The sequence below is a fragment of the Cydia splendana genome, chromosome 1, assembly GCF_910591565.1.
Source record: "Cydia splendana chromosome 1, ilCydSple1.2, whole genome shotgun sequence".
In the NCBI taxonomy this organism is placed as follows: domain Eukaryota; kingdom Metazoa; phylum Arthropoda; class Insecta; order Lepidoptera; family Tortricidae; genus Cydia; species Cydia splendana.
Window position 1 is genome coordinate 31,189,245 of NC_085960.1, and position 18,142 is coordinate 31,207,386.

At 38.1% G+C, this 18,142-nt stretch overlaps 2 protein-coding genes across 2 annotated transcripts in view; both read left to right on the plus strand.

The window, feature by feature from the left end:
* LOC134793230 (lysine-specific demethylase 5-like) overlaps positions 1-18,142 on the plus strand; it is a 317,932-nt gene that overhangs the window by 72,207 nt on the left and 227,583 nt on the right. The gene's annotated exons all lie outside the window — the stretch shown is intronic.
* The window catches only part of LOC134793350 (cadherin-related tumor suppressor), a 153,548-nt gene continuing 139,962 nt past the window's right edge, over positions 4,557-18,142 (plus strand). The window contains exon 1 of the mRNA XM_063764908.1: positions 4,557-10,232. Coding sequence (XP_063620978.1) covers positions 5,103-10,232 — 5,130 coding nt within the window. The 5' untranslated portion in view covers positions 4,557-5,102. The remainder of the gene's footprint in view (positions 10,233-18,142) is intronic.

The window sequence follows — 18,142 nt, forward strand, 5'->3', positions numbered from 1 at the left end:
ACGACTAAAACTCAAAATGAAAACGTATAAAGTTATCAAAAAATGTATATTAAGTATATGGATAAATTATTTTATTATTTTTATATCATTTTGATCCATGTTCATTCACTGATATCTATGTGTTAAAATTGTTAAATATGAAACGGTGTCGTCACGCCATCTAGCCGAGGATAGGCTAAAGGTGTGTGCGACATCTACTCGAGAATGACTTTTACTTGAATTCCGAGGCACGTTTTTTCCTTAGACTTTATTCGTCTTATACGAAGTTACATATGTCTTTGATGTTAGTACACGTTTGGATTGGTCTGATTGAGAACAGGGTTAGTTCTTATCATTCTTACTCTACTACCATGTAGCGACATCTATTACTTCCTTAATTAGTGATATACCTAGTTTGACCTCAGCTTCACCTGAACTACCAGCGCCACCTATTGGCGTTTAGGCGCAGCGGCGCGCCGGCACAACACAGATTTTAGGAGCTTTTGTAGAGAAGCGAAGCTTTAGAGGTGAACTCAGTGCTTCTTATTACCGCCAGGTGGCTAAAGTTGGCGATTTCGACGATACGCTGTGTGTTCTCTTGCGTTCCACGGTCATAACTCATAACTAGAGATGGGTATTGAGTAAATACTCATGGGTAAATACCGAGTAAATACTCAGTATTTACTCAATTTACCCGTATTTACTCGTTTATACCCGAATTGGTGGGTATAAACTATTTAGAGTGCTGAAAGGCTCAAATAAATTTGAAATATAGGTATATTTTGTAAGCCGCTACTGGATTAAGTACTCAAAATTGTAAGAAAAGTAATTTTAAGAGGGGCACTCCATACATGTAACTAATTGTCACAAAAAAAAAATTTAGAATCCACCTACGTGTTGCATATCATTAAATGGGTCTTTAAAAATAACAGGAATGTTTCTAAGAACTTTTTTGGATAAATTGAATATTTTTGGAAAAAAGCCGTTTTGAAAGGCCAAAATAATGTTTATCTCTCTATAACTTTCGAACCAAAGTTCAGAAAAAATATGAAAACATATCGGGAGATTAGCCGTATAATAGAGTACAAAAAACAATATTTTGAACATCATAGGTTGAGCCATTTTTGAGTTTTCTTTAAAAAACCCTTAATAAAAGGTCGTAAGTGCCGCGTAAACACGCACTTTTAAGCGACATGCAGTTATCTAGAACATCGATAGAATTTAAGTACCATATTTTTAAAGTAAATACCTTCTTATTTAAAACAAAATTGTTAACTATGCATTATCACAATTTGCCTCTCACTGATAATTACCTTTTTTTCCAAAATTAAGCGTCTTATATGCTTTTTATTTTAAAGATATTGTTAATACACGTTAGCACTCTTCAATAAAAGACAATTTTGTTCTTAAATCTCACTTTTTGAATATTTTATAAGCAATCGTTTTTACCCACCTAAATGAGTAAATACGGGTATTTATCGGGTGCTTTGAGTAAATACCGAGTAAATACTCAGTATTTACTCACCCCTACCCATCTCTACTCATAACACTATGTATTTGTATACCTACTAGTACAAATTACTTCCAAAGAAATTTACATCATTATTAAATGGAACAGAGTTGCTTTTGCTTTGTTTCGTTCGTTTTTTAAACGAAACCAATTCAATTCTATTTTCAAGACAAAAATAAATAGAATTAGATCAAGGGAAGTCAGCAACGATTTTGATAGCACACGCAGTCCAAGTGTTATTTATACGTCATAATAAATTCATAATTTAATAGAAGCTTGACGTTTAAAATAACACTTGCAAATTGCAGAAATTTCTGAACAAGAAATAAAAAGAGGAATCGGGCTCCTAGGCGTAAGTTTGTCATATTAATTTTTAATATCTAGACCGAGCTTTGCTCAAAAACATATAAAAACTCAAAAATGCGCGTTTTCCCAGGGATAAGACCTAGCTAGATCGATTTATCGCCCCCGAAAACCCCTATATAGCAAATTTAACCGAAATCGTTAGAGCCGTTTCTGAAATCCCCGAAATATATATACTTAATATAATTGCTCGTTTAAAGGTGATATGCGGCCTTATTGTGATGCACCGTCAACTAAACTGATTGAAAGCATGGTAAAAAATGTGAGTTTAAAAAAATTAAACCCGCATTCATGTTCTTTTTTAAAATATAGATGGTCAAGCAAATCTTGTCAGTAGAAAAAGGCGCGAAATTCAAATTTTCTATGAGACGATATCCCTTCACGCCTAAATTTTTCAAATTTGCCGCCTTTTTTTACTGACAAGATCTGCTTGACCAAGTATAAATAGTTTGGGTTTATAATTTTTAGTTTTTTTAAGTCAATTTTTTGAAATCGGAAATCTGCCAACAGGCACCCACCCTGTCCGTCCTAGTGAAAATAAACCCAAAATTTGAATCTGTTCACACATAGAAAATAATTAAATTTTGAGAGTGGCCAAGCTTAAGAAACGGGCATTCTTAGGCGCAGTTACCGTATGTTTTTTTTTCATATAATCAGCAATTTCCCTCGGGGTATACAAATACTGTCCTGTATTTAATACGAGCAAAAAATTAAACTGTAGGATATAGTCCTCAAACTGACCAACATTTGTTCAGCAACTTTTAAAAACAACTTTTATTTTGAATTTTAACACACTATAAAGTTTATTCTACGACGCAATGTATTGCGAATTTTGTTATGTTTAAAGCATGACATTTGATGACATGCAACGTCAATTACACTGATGACAGCGTACATTGAAGCTAATATTTAATTTGTATGAAAAATACGAAGTCTAAATAAAGTCTTCATAATTTTTAAAAGTAGCTGAACAAAATGTTGGTCAGTTTGAGGAGTACCACCTGCAATAATATGTTTCTCTTCGAGGGCGCAAAAATAGGTGACACGCTCTTATCGCTTAACAAATAAGGTCGTGTCAGATATTTTTGCGGCCTTCGTTGAGTTTAAGTGTATTAGGGGACTACTAGTCAAATCAGTTTTTTTTTCGAACTGTCAAAACGATTTTGCTACTATGGAATTTATACGAGTATGAAACACTAGCATGTGACGTCACAATGGGGTTGGCCGGTGGAAGTTTTTAGCAGATGGCGCCATCATAGCTTGCCCTGTCAATCCCTATAATTGTGTCAAATTTTTGTTTTTTTAATACACTGGATGCCAGTCCTTTAAGCCAAATCTCATAGAAAAAGGGGCAAGCTATGATGGCGCCATCTATGCAAACCTTTGACAGTTGCCAACCCCATTAACCTACAAATTACCTACTCATTATAGTTTTATACGGGTTTTTAAATAGAAAATGTGTCTAAAAATAACTGCTGTCTACGTTTCTCTATTAATCTTCTGGTACTTTATTTCATGCATGGTGTAAAATAATTTATTTTATATACAGTCAAATACCCTTTTCAACGAAACAAGTCAGGAGACTCAGGAGCTACTTACTGTACTTAGCGAATTTAATTAGGTATTTTACTACGTAGGTAATCGATTTATTTTCCTAAATAGGTGCGCGCCGGCTTGCCTTTTTTAGGGTTCCGTACCCAAAGGGTAAAAACGGGACCCTATTACTAAAACTCCGCTGTCCGTCCGTCTGTCACCAGGCTGTATCTCATGAACCGTGATAGCTAGGCAGTTGAAATTTTCACAGATGATGTATTTCTGTTGCCGCTATAACTAAAAAGTACGGAACCGTCGGTGGGCGAGTCCGACTCGCACTTGTCCGGTTTTTCCTGGCACATATTATACGAAAGACATCAACGCGTAAGCTTTTTGCTTTCATTGTAGGTTTCCGACATTAGGTACAAGTTTATCGAATCAGGTATTTCGTTTAGATTCAATACAAAGTACGCCGTTTTCTTTGCTCTTGAGTCTATGTATTTATCGCTGACAGTAGTTGACTGATATAGACTTACCTGTAAATCAGTAAAGTAGAGTTTAATGGACATTAAGCATTCTAAACAATAGCATAATCAATAGGTACCTATATTATTAACAATGTTTTAATTGTGAACTTCCCATAAATACCTATAGGCGTACCTACTATTGGTTTAAGTGTACCTACATAGAAAAATTCTTTCAATATTTCGCTTCAAACTACTACATATTTTAATACTATTAGCAGTAAAAAAGAAGTTAGGGGGTCATTTATTTAACCCTTATTTCACAAAATAAAAACCTTACCGTACAAAAGGCGGACTTAATACCATAAGGAAACCAGTCAACCTTAAGGCAAAGTAGAGAGATTGTAGGCGCCTACTACAACTACAAAAATACTGATAAAGTACAAAATATATAATTTTACCCATAATTGTAAATATAGAGACTACACAATATAAAGCTAATACATTCCTACACTAAGAATCTTTCATTCTGCTTGTAAAGAAGGAACGTCAAGATTGTTTAAATGCAAATTATCAACACCTATTATTAAAAAGGCTAATTTTTTGTAAGAAGTCTTGCTACAAGGACCAATTGCATAATACTTTAAAATCATCATCTTTAGAAAATACATAAAAACCCTATAAGTCGTGCATCCCTAATGACGGCAATAACTTAATATATCTTAATTTACCTGAGCCAGAACCATGGTAAACTTTGTTTTTTTTCGGCCTACCTGTGCCGTATGCGAGCTTCTCGGAATGACTGGTATCATACAATAAGCAGTAGAATCGTTCGGTGGCCGTTATCTTAGCATCATCATCACGCAGCGGAGCTTTGAAAGCTGCGGGGGAGGGGCGGCGTGAAAGCCTCCGCCCGCCAGTGCCGCGCCGACCGCGACGCGACCCGCATGCCGCGCTGCCTCGCGACCAGCTGACACACCGACATAAACATAACTCCAAAGTTATGACAGACCGTGCTTGAATTAAAAACTCGAAGATACCTGAAGTTCAGTGAAAGATTGTTCTGTGTGTGAAGGATTGTAGTGCAGTGCGTGTCACGTGTGTTTACGAAGCGCGTAGGCGCAGGCGGGTCGCACTTTCCGTGAGATATTCGTGCGCGCAGGTCGCGGCCATGTTGCATACCTGAGGCGAGCGAGCGCGCTAGTGTGCGAACAGGACGGAGCGCTTTCGCCGATAATGTTTTTGTTGATGTCATGATGATGAGCGTTGTGGTGCTGCTGCTGGCGCTCGCGGCGCCGGCGGCGGCGGAGCAGATGCAGTCGCGGGCAGTCGACACCGGCGTCGACCTCCGCGTGCCCGAGGACCAGCCTCCCGGCACACTCGTCGGCAAGATCCCCACCAAACCCGGCTTCACGTACCGCTTCAATGAGCCCCCTAAGGAGTTCGTTCTCGACCCTGTCACCGGAGAGATCAGAACTAATATGGTTCTGGACAGGGAGGCTGTTGATCGCTACGCCTTCGTAGTGCTGTCCAGTCAGCCGACATACCCGATAGAGGTTAGGTTGCGAGTGACGGACGTGAATGACAACTACCCGGAGTTCCCGGAACCGAGCATAGCTGTGGCATTCTCCGAGAGCGCCGCGGCTGGCACCAAGCTGCTGCTTGATGCGGCCACTGATAAGGATCTGGGAGAGAATGGGATCGCTAACGACTACAGGATCGTCGATGGTGACAGTGAAGGAAAGTTTCGTCTCAATGTTACTGTCAATCCGAGTGGACAAACGTCCTACCTACACCTGGAAACCACCGGCCGACTCGATAGGGAAACAAACGATTTCTACATCTTGAATATATCGGCACGCGACGGCGGTAGTCCGCCTAAATACGGGTATCTACAAGTGAATGTAACGATTTTAGACGTTAATGACAATCCACCGATATTCGATCAAAGTGACTTTTCAGTGTCGCTAAACGAGAGCGTGCCGCCCGGAACCACTGTTCTAAAAGTGACAGCAACGGACAGTGATTTAGGTGACAACTGTAAAATAACATACGAAGTGACGGATACTGAGAAGCAGTTCGCGGTGGACCCTGAGTCTGGAGTGATAACGACTGCTAAGAAGTTAAATTGCCCCAAGTATTGCAGCAATATGACGTGCAATATGACGTGTGTGCTGACAATCATTGCGCGGGACCACGGGGTACCTCGGCAGGATGCGAGAACGTACGTTACAGTAAATCTCATCGACGCAAATGATCACGACCCAGTCATTACCTTTACCTACGTACCACCCACAGCCAACTTTGCCACAGTCGATGAAAACGCTAAGAACGGCTCACTAGTCGCCGCCATTACTGTAACTGACTTAGATGCGGGATTAAATGGGATTACTAGTGTTAAAATTACAGCTGGTAACGAGCTAAACCATTTCCGTCTCGAGAATACCTCCAGTGTTTATATAGTTCATGTTAATGGTGTACTTGACAGGGAAGAGATCAGTAAGTACAATTTAACTGTTGTTGCTACTGATAAAGGTAGTCCTCCAAGAACTGCTACCTCATTCTTAGTTATACATGTTAATGATGTTAACGACCATGAACCAGTTTTCGAGAAATCAGAATATTCTGCTATTTTAAGTGAACTCGCACCTCCTGGTACGTACATTGCTGGTATTACGGCTACAGATGAAGATACAGGGGTAAATGCAGAAATATATTACGATTTCTATGACGGAAATCAACAGCAATGGTTTTTCATAGATCATTTGACTGGATTAGTAACAACAAGATCTATTCTAGATCGAGAAATACAAGGTACTGTCGAACTTAATGTATCTGCTAGGGATGGTGGGCCAAATCCTAAATGGGCATTCACAAGACTCAAAATAACTATCTTAGATGAAAATGACGAGGCACCTTCTTTTCCGCAGACTGACATTAATGCTACTTTACACGAAAATATTAAGCCAATAAAAGAAATCTTAATCCTCACCGCTTCGGACTACGACCAGGGCACTAACGGCTCAGTTTCATATTACTTGCCATCAAATATCGAGAGAAAATATCCCAAAACGTTTATATTAGATCCATTAACTGGCCAACTCAGTACAATAATTGAATTAGACAGAGAAAGAATTAGTCTGTACGAAATACAAGTTCTAGCCAAAGATCAAGGATTTCCGCCTCAGTCATCTACTGCAACAGTTTATCTAAATGTCCTTGACGTAAATGATAATGATCCGGTATTCTATCCCAAAAGGTATATAGAAACTATTAGTGAAGATGTTCCACCGGGTTCTACTATAGTACAGGTTAAGTCATTTGATTTAGATGAGGGAGATAACGCTAGAGTGACGTATAAGCTAGAAAGCGGCGGAGATGGATTCTTTGACGTAGAACCGTGGACCGGAAATGTCGTCTTACAAAAAGATTTTCACAAAGCGCCGGCTGCATCCTACACATTAAAAATATCTTGCAGAGATAAAGGACACAGAAGAGCTTATGATGATGCTATAGTAGAAATTGTTAAAATGGCACAGCGTAAAAATCTTGAGTTTGAGGAGTATAATGGGTACACTTTCAAAATTGTTGAAGATGAAGGAACACAAAAATATCAAGCCGGCCGCTTTGTTGGTAAGGTCAGTGCTCGGATGTCAAGTGAAAGAATTACTTATCATATTTTGGAGGGTGACCCTAAAAATATATTTAAGATTGACGAAAGGAGTGGTATAATTACAACAGAGTCGAATATTGACCGTGAAGAGAAAATGAACTACCATCTAACAATACTTGCCAAAAGCGGTGTGGCCTTTGGGTTCACTACTGTAAACATATCTGTTTTGGATATAAATGACAACTATCCTGTATTCATCGAAGATAAGGATGAAATTCATATACCTGAAAACATGGCTGTTGGCCACGAAGTTTATTTCGCAAGAGCTACGGACCGTGATTCTGGCTCAAATAGAACTGTATCTTACACATTGACTTACAACCCTGATAATAATTTTCGTATATCAGAAACCACTGGAGTAATTTATCTTAACAAGCCTATATCGACCGAGCCTGGCAGTGTTGTGCCTATTGAAGTTACAGCAACTGACAATGGAAGCCCTGCCCTTGCTACTAAGCATTCCATAGCTGCAATAATAGACGATGTAAATGATCACACTCCCGTGTTCGACCACACTTCTTATGAAACTTCTTTACTGGAATCTACTCTTGTCAACACTCGATTTTTCGCAATTTCTGCTACGGATGCTGATCTTGATGCAAGTGGCTTAATATCGTATGAAATTGCGGAAGGAAATACTGATAACAAGTTTGGTATATTTCCTGATGGATACCTTTACGTCAAAAGTCCATTAGATCGAGAAGAACGGGACTATTACTCCTTAACGATAGTAGCTTCAGATCAGGGAAAGCCAACCAGATCGTCACAAGTACCTGTTGTTATTCACGTACTCGATGAAAATGATAACAGTCCACAGTTTACAAACACAACGTTTGTATTCAAAATTAAAGAAAATGAACCACAAGATACTTTTGTGGGTAAATTGACAGCAACTGATCGAGACATCGGACGAAACGCTGAACTAACTTTCAGCCTCTCGTCGGCGCAAAATGACTTCAGAATAGATACCAGAAACGGATTTATCAAAACTATGAAATCATTTGATAGAGAAAGCTTAGTACACAATACAGGACAAAATTATATTACATTAACAGTAACAGTTACTGACAACGGAAAACAAAGGCTATCTGATTCCGTTAGAGTTACAATTTACATAACAGATGTAAATGACAATTCTCCTATGTTTGTGAGAACTCCATACAAAGTGGAAGTATCTGAGGGAGCTTCCGTTGGAGCTTCAATAATGAGAGTGTACTCAACTGATGCTGACGAAGGTCTTAATGGGGATATATATTACAAACTTATTGGAGGAGATGACATGGGTAACTTTATGTTAGATGAAGCCACAGGTCAATTGTTGATCAAAAAGTCCCTCGATCGAGAAACAGTCGATAATTATAAGCTAACGATATTAGCACACGATTCAGGACAAACTCAACAGCTGTCCGCGACGACGACCATCTCCGTTAAAGTTCTTGATGAGAACGATAATGCTCCAGTATTCACACAAACCCAAATGAAAGTGTCCGTTCTGGAAACAGAACCTATCAATACAAAGATAATCCAATTTCATGCAACAGACGCGGATCTTGGTATCAATAGAGAAGTGCAATTCTCAATAACGTCAGGTAATAGAAAAGAGTCATTCTTCATCGATAATTATTCTGGTGAGCTTTTCTTACATAAGCAATTGGACTATGAAGATTTGACGTCCTATGTTTTGAATATTACTGCAACCGATAACGGAAACCCAAGTTTATCTTCTAGCATCTCCTTCATCGTTAATGTGATCGACGCAAATGACAATGCACCCATATTCACCAATACAGCTATTGTGCGACAAATTAGAGAAGGGATTCCGAAGCATACCCCGATAGTTACGGTTACCGCAGAAGATCCAGATTCAGGCTTGAATGGCAAAGTTTATTATTCAATCACGCACCAAGACCCAAACGACAACAAAAGACATTTCGCTATAAATAATGTAACAGGGGTCATTCATACTTTATTGCCCATTGATAGAGAAAGTATTGACACGTTCCGCATAACTGTTGTCGCGTATGACAGAGCGGAACCTGCGTCGGCCAGGCTGTCTGCCGAGAAACTTGTCACGGTTATAGTAGAAGACATTAATGATAACGCGCCAACCTTCGTATCAATGAATGCAGCCGTGATTAATTCCAAGAGGCTAGGAAGGAGTGCCGGTCGGGGATTATTCATCATGAACGTGATCGCACGCGATCTGGATTCGGGAACGAACGGACTAGTCACCTACAAGCTGATTCACGGTGGAAATGATTTGTTTGATTTGCATAGAAGTAATGGCGAGCTGACTCTTCGGTATCCGCCAGCAAAGCCAGAAGCTCGGTGGAACCTTGTCATCAAGGCAACGGATGAAGCGGTGCTGAGTGAACAAAAAAGTACTGAAACTTACCTTACTGTGATTATGGGTGGCAGTGAGCTGGAAGGCGTGACTTGGACGAACCCGAGATCGGTATCAGTGGCTGAGAATGAACCCGTGGGTACGGCGGTGCTAAACTTAACAAACAATTACAAGTCCGGGTTGGAGTATTACATAGTGAATGTGACCGGTGACGGCCGACAAGTGGACAGACTATTCGATATAGATTCTTCTCTAGGAATCTTGTCTACTGCTGTTTCTTTAGATCGAGAAGCTGGTGTTGACAGATATGAAGTGGAAATTTGTGCCGTGTCTTCGGGATTGCCTCTGCAAACTACTACAACCAAGGTAAGGTTTTATATTTATAAATTAGGGAAAATCAACCTCACGAGTCTGAAAATATGAATACTTTTAGAATTAAACTATTATTTTAAATCGTCAACTTTTAAGGTTGATTACTACTTATAATATTTAATAATAAGTATATGATCACATGTTAATTAAATTTCATCTATTTACATTTAGTAAGAACCAGAGTTCACACACAAAGCGTGGGCGCGTCGCAAGTTAACGCAAATAAGTTCAGTGGCAACATCCCTACGTAAATGAGGATTGTACGAACAGTAGGTACAGAACGCACTGTGTTCTGGGAACTTTACGATTGGCTCCAATAAATGTAGCCCTGACTAGCGACGCAGGAATTACCTACGCTAACCCGATCTAGCGCATTCGATTACCATTTATGACCCCACGATAAACGCACTACCTTAACGAACAAGTCAAATCGTTTCATACTTCATCCAATAACGTAACGATTCATTTTGTTTTTAACTTTTGTTCTCTTGTTTTTGATGTTAAGAATAAAACCTAATTATTTATAGTTTTGTTATCCTGATTTATTTGCTATGTCTATACAATTATTGGCTTGTCATTATAAAATATCGTCAGATGGCATTTATTGTTTCTGTTCAGTAACATGTTAATTGGACTATCGTCCAATTAAGCTTGCGCAATTGTCGGTTAAACAAAACATCGGAAAATAAGGGGATATTTATTTGAAACGAATGCTCGTTAGCGTCGGTTGGCCGCTGTCTAATCGTGGTTCTAAATTAGTGATAAGTCGCGCCTCGGACCGATATCTTAACATTCGTTCTGAAACCTCCGCAGATTACATGAGGAGCACGGGTTTCGTTTGTTAATCGTATTGCTTCATTATACCTCGCATTATCGTTTGCCTTAATTTCTATTTTAATGTTTCCAATTCAACATTTACTTTATATATAAATTATTCTGCGTGATTAGAGGTTTAAAACAAATTTTAATTACACATTTTTAACTAAATCAAATTTTGTAGGCATCTAACCGTGAATTGATTGGGTTAAGTACTTAGAAGTCAAAAAGGTGTGAAAACTTACATATTTAAATTTGTTCTAATAAAAAAAATACACGCATCAATTTCCTTACAATGTTTCTATCAAACACCAACGAAACGCAAAAGGTCGCCGTGGATCGTTTCGCTTCAGAACCTAGCGTAAGTGAATAATTTATCAGCGCCTTTTTGCTCGTCTAAAGATGTTCTAAATGTTTTATAGACCAAACACCCCCGAGCTGTAACGATCGCTTTTTTCACGCCCGTATCTCTCCCGCAACTTTGTAAACCAAGTTGTTAGATACAGTTGGAAGAGTTTATGACTTCTGGTGCCTGCCCTTACTTAAAGGTTTAACCATTTATTCATTAAGTTGGCATTCCTTTGCTGCGTTCTGTAGTGAAATAGCCGTGATTCGTATAATAAACTTGACTGGCGGATGGATCTGAAGCAAGTTTCTAGTAGGTAAGCTATTCTTTGAAGCATTCACACATTCTTTCCCTGAGTTGTTTGATATTATTTTGCACCTGACATTCCTTTACGTTAACCATTTATTTCAAAAACCTTATGAGTTTCTAAAAAACCTTTCCATTTTTAAATAAATGCTATCAAATTTTTATACTTATGAGAATATTTGTTACGATTCAACATATGAAACTAAAAATTCCAAGTCCTTTTTATCGTGAAGTGATTTCCGATCCCAGCTTTAGGTGCTTAAGTCTCAAATTTTGAGACAACCTTAAAAATGTGAGTCATAAAAAACTTAAAAGTGGCTTGGAGATTTTTTCATCTCAAATTTTGATACCTATACTTGAACGAAGGGTTTCGAAAACCGGATGATATTCAATTGTTTAAAACCGTTGACAATATGGTTAGGTTTATGCTGCACGCGTTCGGAGCGATTCTGGCTTGAAGCAATTAACCTTCGAACTGAAAGGGGCCTTTTATAGTAACGAAAGTCAAATGCGACTTTTTACTTGCCCGCAGTAAAACAGCTAAGAGTTTAAGTCGTAAAATTTCTCGTCGCATTACGAATCCGACCCTTATGACGAAACTATAAAATGTTAACCCGCGATAATTCGAGTAAAATTATGTGTACTTAGTGTTTATTATGTACCTACTAGTATTTTTACATTCATTTGACAACGTAATACTTAAACGATTAACTAGGTACTCGTGGTTGATGAAATGATGACGATTTAGAATCAGCATATTATTCCCAAAATGGGATTGCGTACTAACGGTATTTTAACCATCTTCTGAAAATAAAGGCGTAAGTACCTACATAATGGGTTGGATATACTCGTAGAACAGGTTCCTACTTCTGAAAAAATACTAGAAATGATAGGCGCAGTTAAAAAAATTGTACCTATGGCATGTCAGCAATGGTTTGCAAATTATGAAACAAGAAGCTGATTACCACATGTCAGTACCTATTTATTTTATAAATAAAAATGAATTTAATAACATATATAACAAGAAAGTAACTGTTTAAGAAGCCTCTGCATTTGCGGTAAACCGACCGACAGAGACGCTTTTATGTTTAAAATAAAAAGTAAGTGTTGCTGTCTTTTCCTTTTTTTCTATAAATATCATAATAAGGTGTGTACGCTTAAGAAGTAAAACGCATTTGGAAGAAGAGTTTATCCTTCAAAAGCCGCCACTAACAATGAGATAGATTAGTCAATTTGTGTAAAAATGTCCTATAATATTTATTTATTTATTTATTATTTATAGATGGTTGCTGACTAGTTCGATCGACCCTGGGATGTCGGAAAGTCACACACACAGGTTCAAATCTTTTCTTTTTATATTTATTACATTAAAAGGTTACAGATGTAGAGCATAATTATATCCTATCATGTTTTCACGGAAACTCAAAAATAAAAAATAAAATAATATTAGGGAACATCTTACACAGATCAACCTAGCCCCAAACTAAGCAAATAAGCTTGTACTAGGCGACGATATATTTACATAGATTACAACCATGACTCAGGAACAAATATCTGTGTTATCACACAAATAAATGCCCTTACCGGGATTCGAACCCAGGACCATCGGCTTCGCAGGCAGGGTCACTACCCAATAGGCCAGACCGGTCGTCAAACTTACGAACGTGTCCTGCTATTTCAGTCAGTCTCGGTACAAAAAGTATTGATAATTGACTGAACTAGCATGACAAATACGAACGTTTCCGAGAAAATACGATGGAAAACAATTATTATGCACTACATATATCTTTTCCAGTGGTCAGGGAATAGTCTAGAGATATTTAAACATTGTAAATTGTGGATTTGGCCAATTCCTTAACGTGTTCGGCAGTCACCAAGCAAACGCTTGTCTGTGGTTGAGCCATAACATACGACACTATATTGCAGAGTCGGTGCCAAGCCTTTTTACTACTATTTGTACTGACAAACTTGTCCGATATGGACGTGGCGTGCATGTTTGCCGCACCGTTGACATTATGTGCGCACTTAAAATGCACTTTTACGATGTGTTTGATGCGACTGGCGAGGCGTCAGGCCTGGTAATAATATCTACATAGATATTTCTGGATGTTATAGCAACAGATAAAGTTGCTTTTCGACTTACAGCTTATGTTCCAAGTCTGGCGGTAATTATACCCTTGAACGGTAAAAGCCTTATACTGCGTGTCGATTTACCTTTCTACTATCTATCCCGATTGGTCTATCTAAACACGCCGCCAAACTATATCAAAAATTACCTTTAAAAAATCTTTAAAATACTTAATAGTAAAATTTTAAGACTTAGATGTTTCCAATTATTGGTTATTTATTTTTAGCACCTACCCGTCTCAATAGACTAGCATAGCTTTTTATAATAACAATTTGGGTTTATTTTACTGCATGAAGGATGACTCACGCTAGACCGGCCCGGGGCCGGGCGCCGCGGGTTCTGGCGCTTCGTTTTCTATGGAAAGCAGCGATCAGCCGTCATAGAAAAGGACATATCGGATGCCCCCGCCCAGGCACGGCCCGATCGGTCTAGCGTGAGTCATCCTTAATATCTGGCGGTCATGCCCGATCTTTGACCATTCCGTTGAGTTCTGTCTAATGCCTAAAAACATATAGACAATCCACGTACCGCCTTATCTTCACACGCATTCATACTACATTCTTTACCCGTCATTGCTTCCGCAACGACGAAACGGACCGCGTAGTATCCACGCGGAATCCCGATCCAAATCTATTATCGACAATCACAATCAGACATCAAAACGTACCCAGCAAACCGCTTAAACCGTATAAGGGGACACTTACAAAAATTATTGGTGGAAAAAGCTTAAAGGGTGAGCTATCAACCGACACCAAAAGCGCATTAGGGCGCCGCATTCCCAACCTGATTTATGCAACTTGGCTGGGGGCATCGACATCCTTAATGAACCTGCGGGCCGAAGCGAAAATATAGATGCGGGATCAGTGATCAAAAATATCTCAACATCGAAGTTTGATCAGCTCAAATCTTGAGTTCTCTTAAAACTGGAAAAGAGGTCATTAGAGCAAGATGATGTTGTGAACAAACACTTTATCTATTAGATCGAAATTGCGTCTAGGTACTGTAATATCTTCACAAGCCTCTATACGCATGTTAACAATATAATTTGGATCCTTTGCCTGAGAAATGTTACGGAGAATGCTTTCACAAGGCGCAGATTTGCACAAAGTGGTGGTTACACTAACGAGTACTCATCATCATCAGTTTTATTATATGTACATCCTACTGGTTAGTGAAGGCTTCTTTCTATGGAAGACTTGGAACATACTTAAGTCTCCTTACTCTAACAGTTCCGGATGGAAACTTCACATTTGAACTCTTTCGCTAATGTAAATAAGCAAGTTTCCTTAGTATTCCTTATTGTATACAGACATGTTTATTCCTTAACCGACAACGTACTCTGACTGATAGACAAGTTACTGATGACAATTTCTTACATACATTTCGAGGAGGTCACGAGAACGAGTCAGGATTCGAAGTAGACCCACGACCCCGTGTTTGAAAGTCGCTTATACAACTTATTTCGTCAGAACTACCATGGCCTGTAACTATATGACCCATCCAATAACAATGTTAACTCCCTGTATCTACTGACAAGTGACATGCCATCATGTAGCTGGCATTGTATTAAAAACAGAAGAACGGAAATTACTTAATGGCTTTTAGAGATTACGGCTTTCCTTTATCCCGTGGCATGGAGACGTAAGTAATTTTTTTCTTACGATAACACTTTTAGAGGACGCGCCACCCAAACGCCTTATCATTGCACCTCAGGACGCATTAAGGCACAGCTATAGGTTAAATGTTTGATCCAACATTTAAAGTTGTACTGACCGGCCACCAATAAATCCGTTGATAAAAACGAAACGCTAATAAGTTAAACACTGCTGGCAGTAAATCGGCGATTTAGAGTGACGCATTTTGACGATACTAAATACAAATAATTCCGAAGCCAAAACGTCGATACGAACTAAGTGTATGTGATATAGGTACCGATTATGCCTTTTTAAATTGAAGATGAATTAATCGTCGTTGAAGTGCACTTAGTGCATGATAAAATTGATAAATTCAAAGGAAAAGTTGAAGCAAGCTAATTATTTTGGTTTTAAATTGACACCTTACTTACCCTGCGATACCGCAAAATTAAATAACGAAAGTCGAAACCCAAAATGTGTGTAGGTATAGGTAGGCACATAATCAATGTTGCAGGCATCCAGAGGCTACGGTGACTGCTTTTCATCAGGCGGGCCGACGTTTGTCACCGATGTGGTATTAAAAAAAATGAGAACAGTGAATGACTAGGTTTCATTCCGGGGAAAATTTTTATGCAGGACTCAAAAATAGTCGATTTCGATGAATCAAAAACCTCATTTCATTTCTCGATCAACAATAAATTTTGGCTGAAAGTAAGTATTTCAGCCTTAATATATCGCTGGCCCAATATTACAGGGTTCTATGTTTCACTTTTATCGAATTGAAATTTGAACATTGGCATAGTGACATTAAGTCGAATTTCAACTATCTTGAAAATGTAACATAGTACCCTGTAATATTATGCCAGCGATATTGTAGATCGAGAAATGAAATGAGGTTATTTATATTAAGTATTTTATATGCCAATTTATTTTATTTTAAATTACAGCAATTAGATGACGTTGCAACCTCAAAAAAGAAAAGAAATGTCACCCTTTATTTGTGCTTCTGTTGCATCGCTTGTCACTTAAGTTAGCATGAGGTCTGCTAGAACACGGTATTTACAAATATGGCGCACCTAAACTGAAGGATGTAGGATGGTGTTATACTTGCGCAAGAGTCGATTTCGCTTCAATCGGCCGTTAATAGGCGCGAGCGCAGCCCGGTCACGACGACCCGCACAAACACGACGGCTCACCAACTTGTCACTCAATTAGACGAATGCATTGTCCTTAAGAGGCCTTTTGGACGCGAGTTGTGATTGAGATTATTTCTTGGACGAAGAATGGGGATGATATTTCTCAGTTTTATTTGCTACGATTGATGAAGGAATCTACTGTTGCTTACAATGTGGCTAAACTTTCAACCATCTGTTTTTTTAACTACATATGTGCAAAAAAACTTAATAGTATAAACTTCAAGAGAATTATTGACCTGACGTAACTAATAAAGCGTCGGTCGGTGCAGTTAAGACTAAGGGACAAATCCATTATTAATAAGTACATATTACAAGCGAATAGACGATGGGCCCTATCTATTCTCACCTGAAGCGATATCATGGTCGTATTTTTATCACTTGTCATGCCATGCGTCACTTTAGCACTTACATATTTGTTAGAACGTGACAGGCATGGTGACAAATGATAAAGAGCCGTCCATCTTTGCCCTACTGATAGGAAATCAGAGAAATCACGATAGATGGAAATATGTAGATTTAGGAGAGTTAATCTTACCTCGCCGAGATCTACCTACTAGTGTCTGTCGAGAAAAACAGACGACGGCGAAATGTAATCTCACTGGAAATATTTTCAAAAGATAAATAGAACATTTACCTTTACCAATGTGACCAAACAGACAGGTTGATTCGGTTTCTTTTCGTCGTAATCGGGGTATTAAGACATAAAGATATTCTATCAGCTATTTATTACACGACTGGTTTAAAACACATACACATTTAATTTTGTAGATATATTTTATTAGTGTTTTTCATTAACGTCTATATTCTAGAACATAAAATATTTTTTTAACTCAAACAAGGTTTGCAATTTTGGCGGTATTTATCCGCATCAGCGTAACAACCGCGTAACAAAATTATTTAATTTTTATAAAATATTATGTACCTATCATCAACTGGAAAGGCCTCTTAATAACAACTTCAGCTAGGTATAACAGAAACGGCAGCTGTACACGATTTAGCCTTATAGTTATTTTACATGATTACGTACGAATGAAATTATTTAAGTACATATTTTGTATAGGTGTTTCGTTCAATTCAATAATTATGACGTAGATTAAGATAAGTCTGCAACGATTTTGATAACACACGCAGTGCAAGTGTATTTATACGTCATAATTTCATAGAAGTTTGAGGTTTAAAATAACACTTGCACTGTGTGTGCTATCAAAATCGTTGCAGATTTATTATTTACTTATTATTTCATAAAATACCGATGTATTTATTTAAATAAATAAATAAATAAATAAATGTTTTTGCATTCTTTTACGAATACTTATATTGTCTTCTGGAGCCTTATAAAATGTGTTAGTATATTCTTAATAATAACTCGCCTTAAAAATTTAGCAAAGCCTGCATTTTGGGATTCATATTTAACACGTTCATTGATATCTAAATGGCGTGCGATGTTCGTATTTAGTCGCAACTAATCTGATCATGCA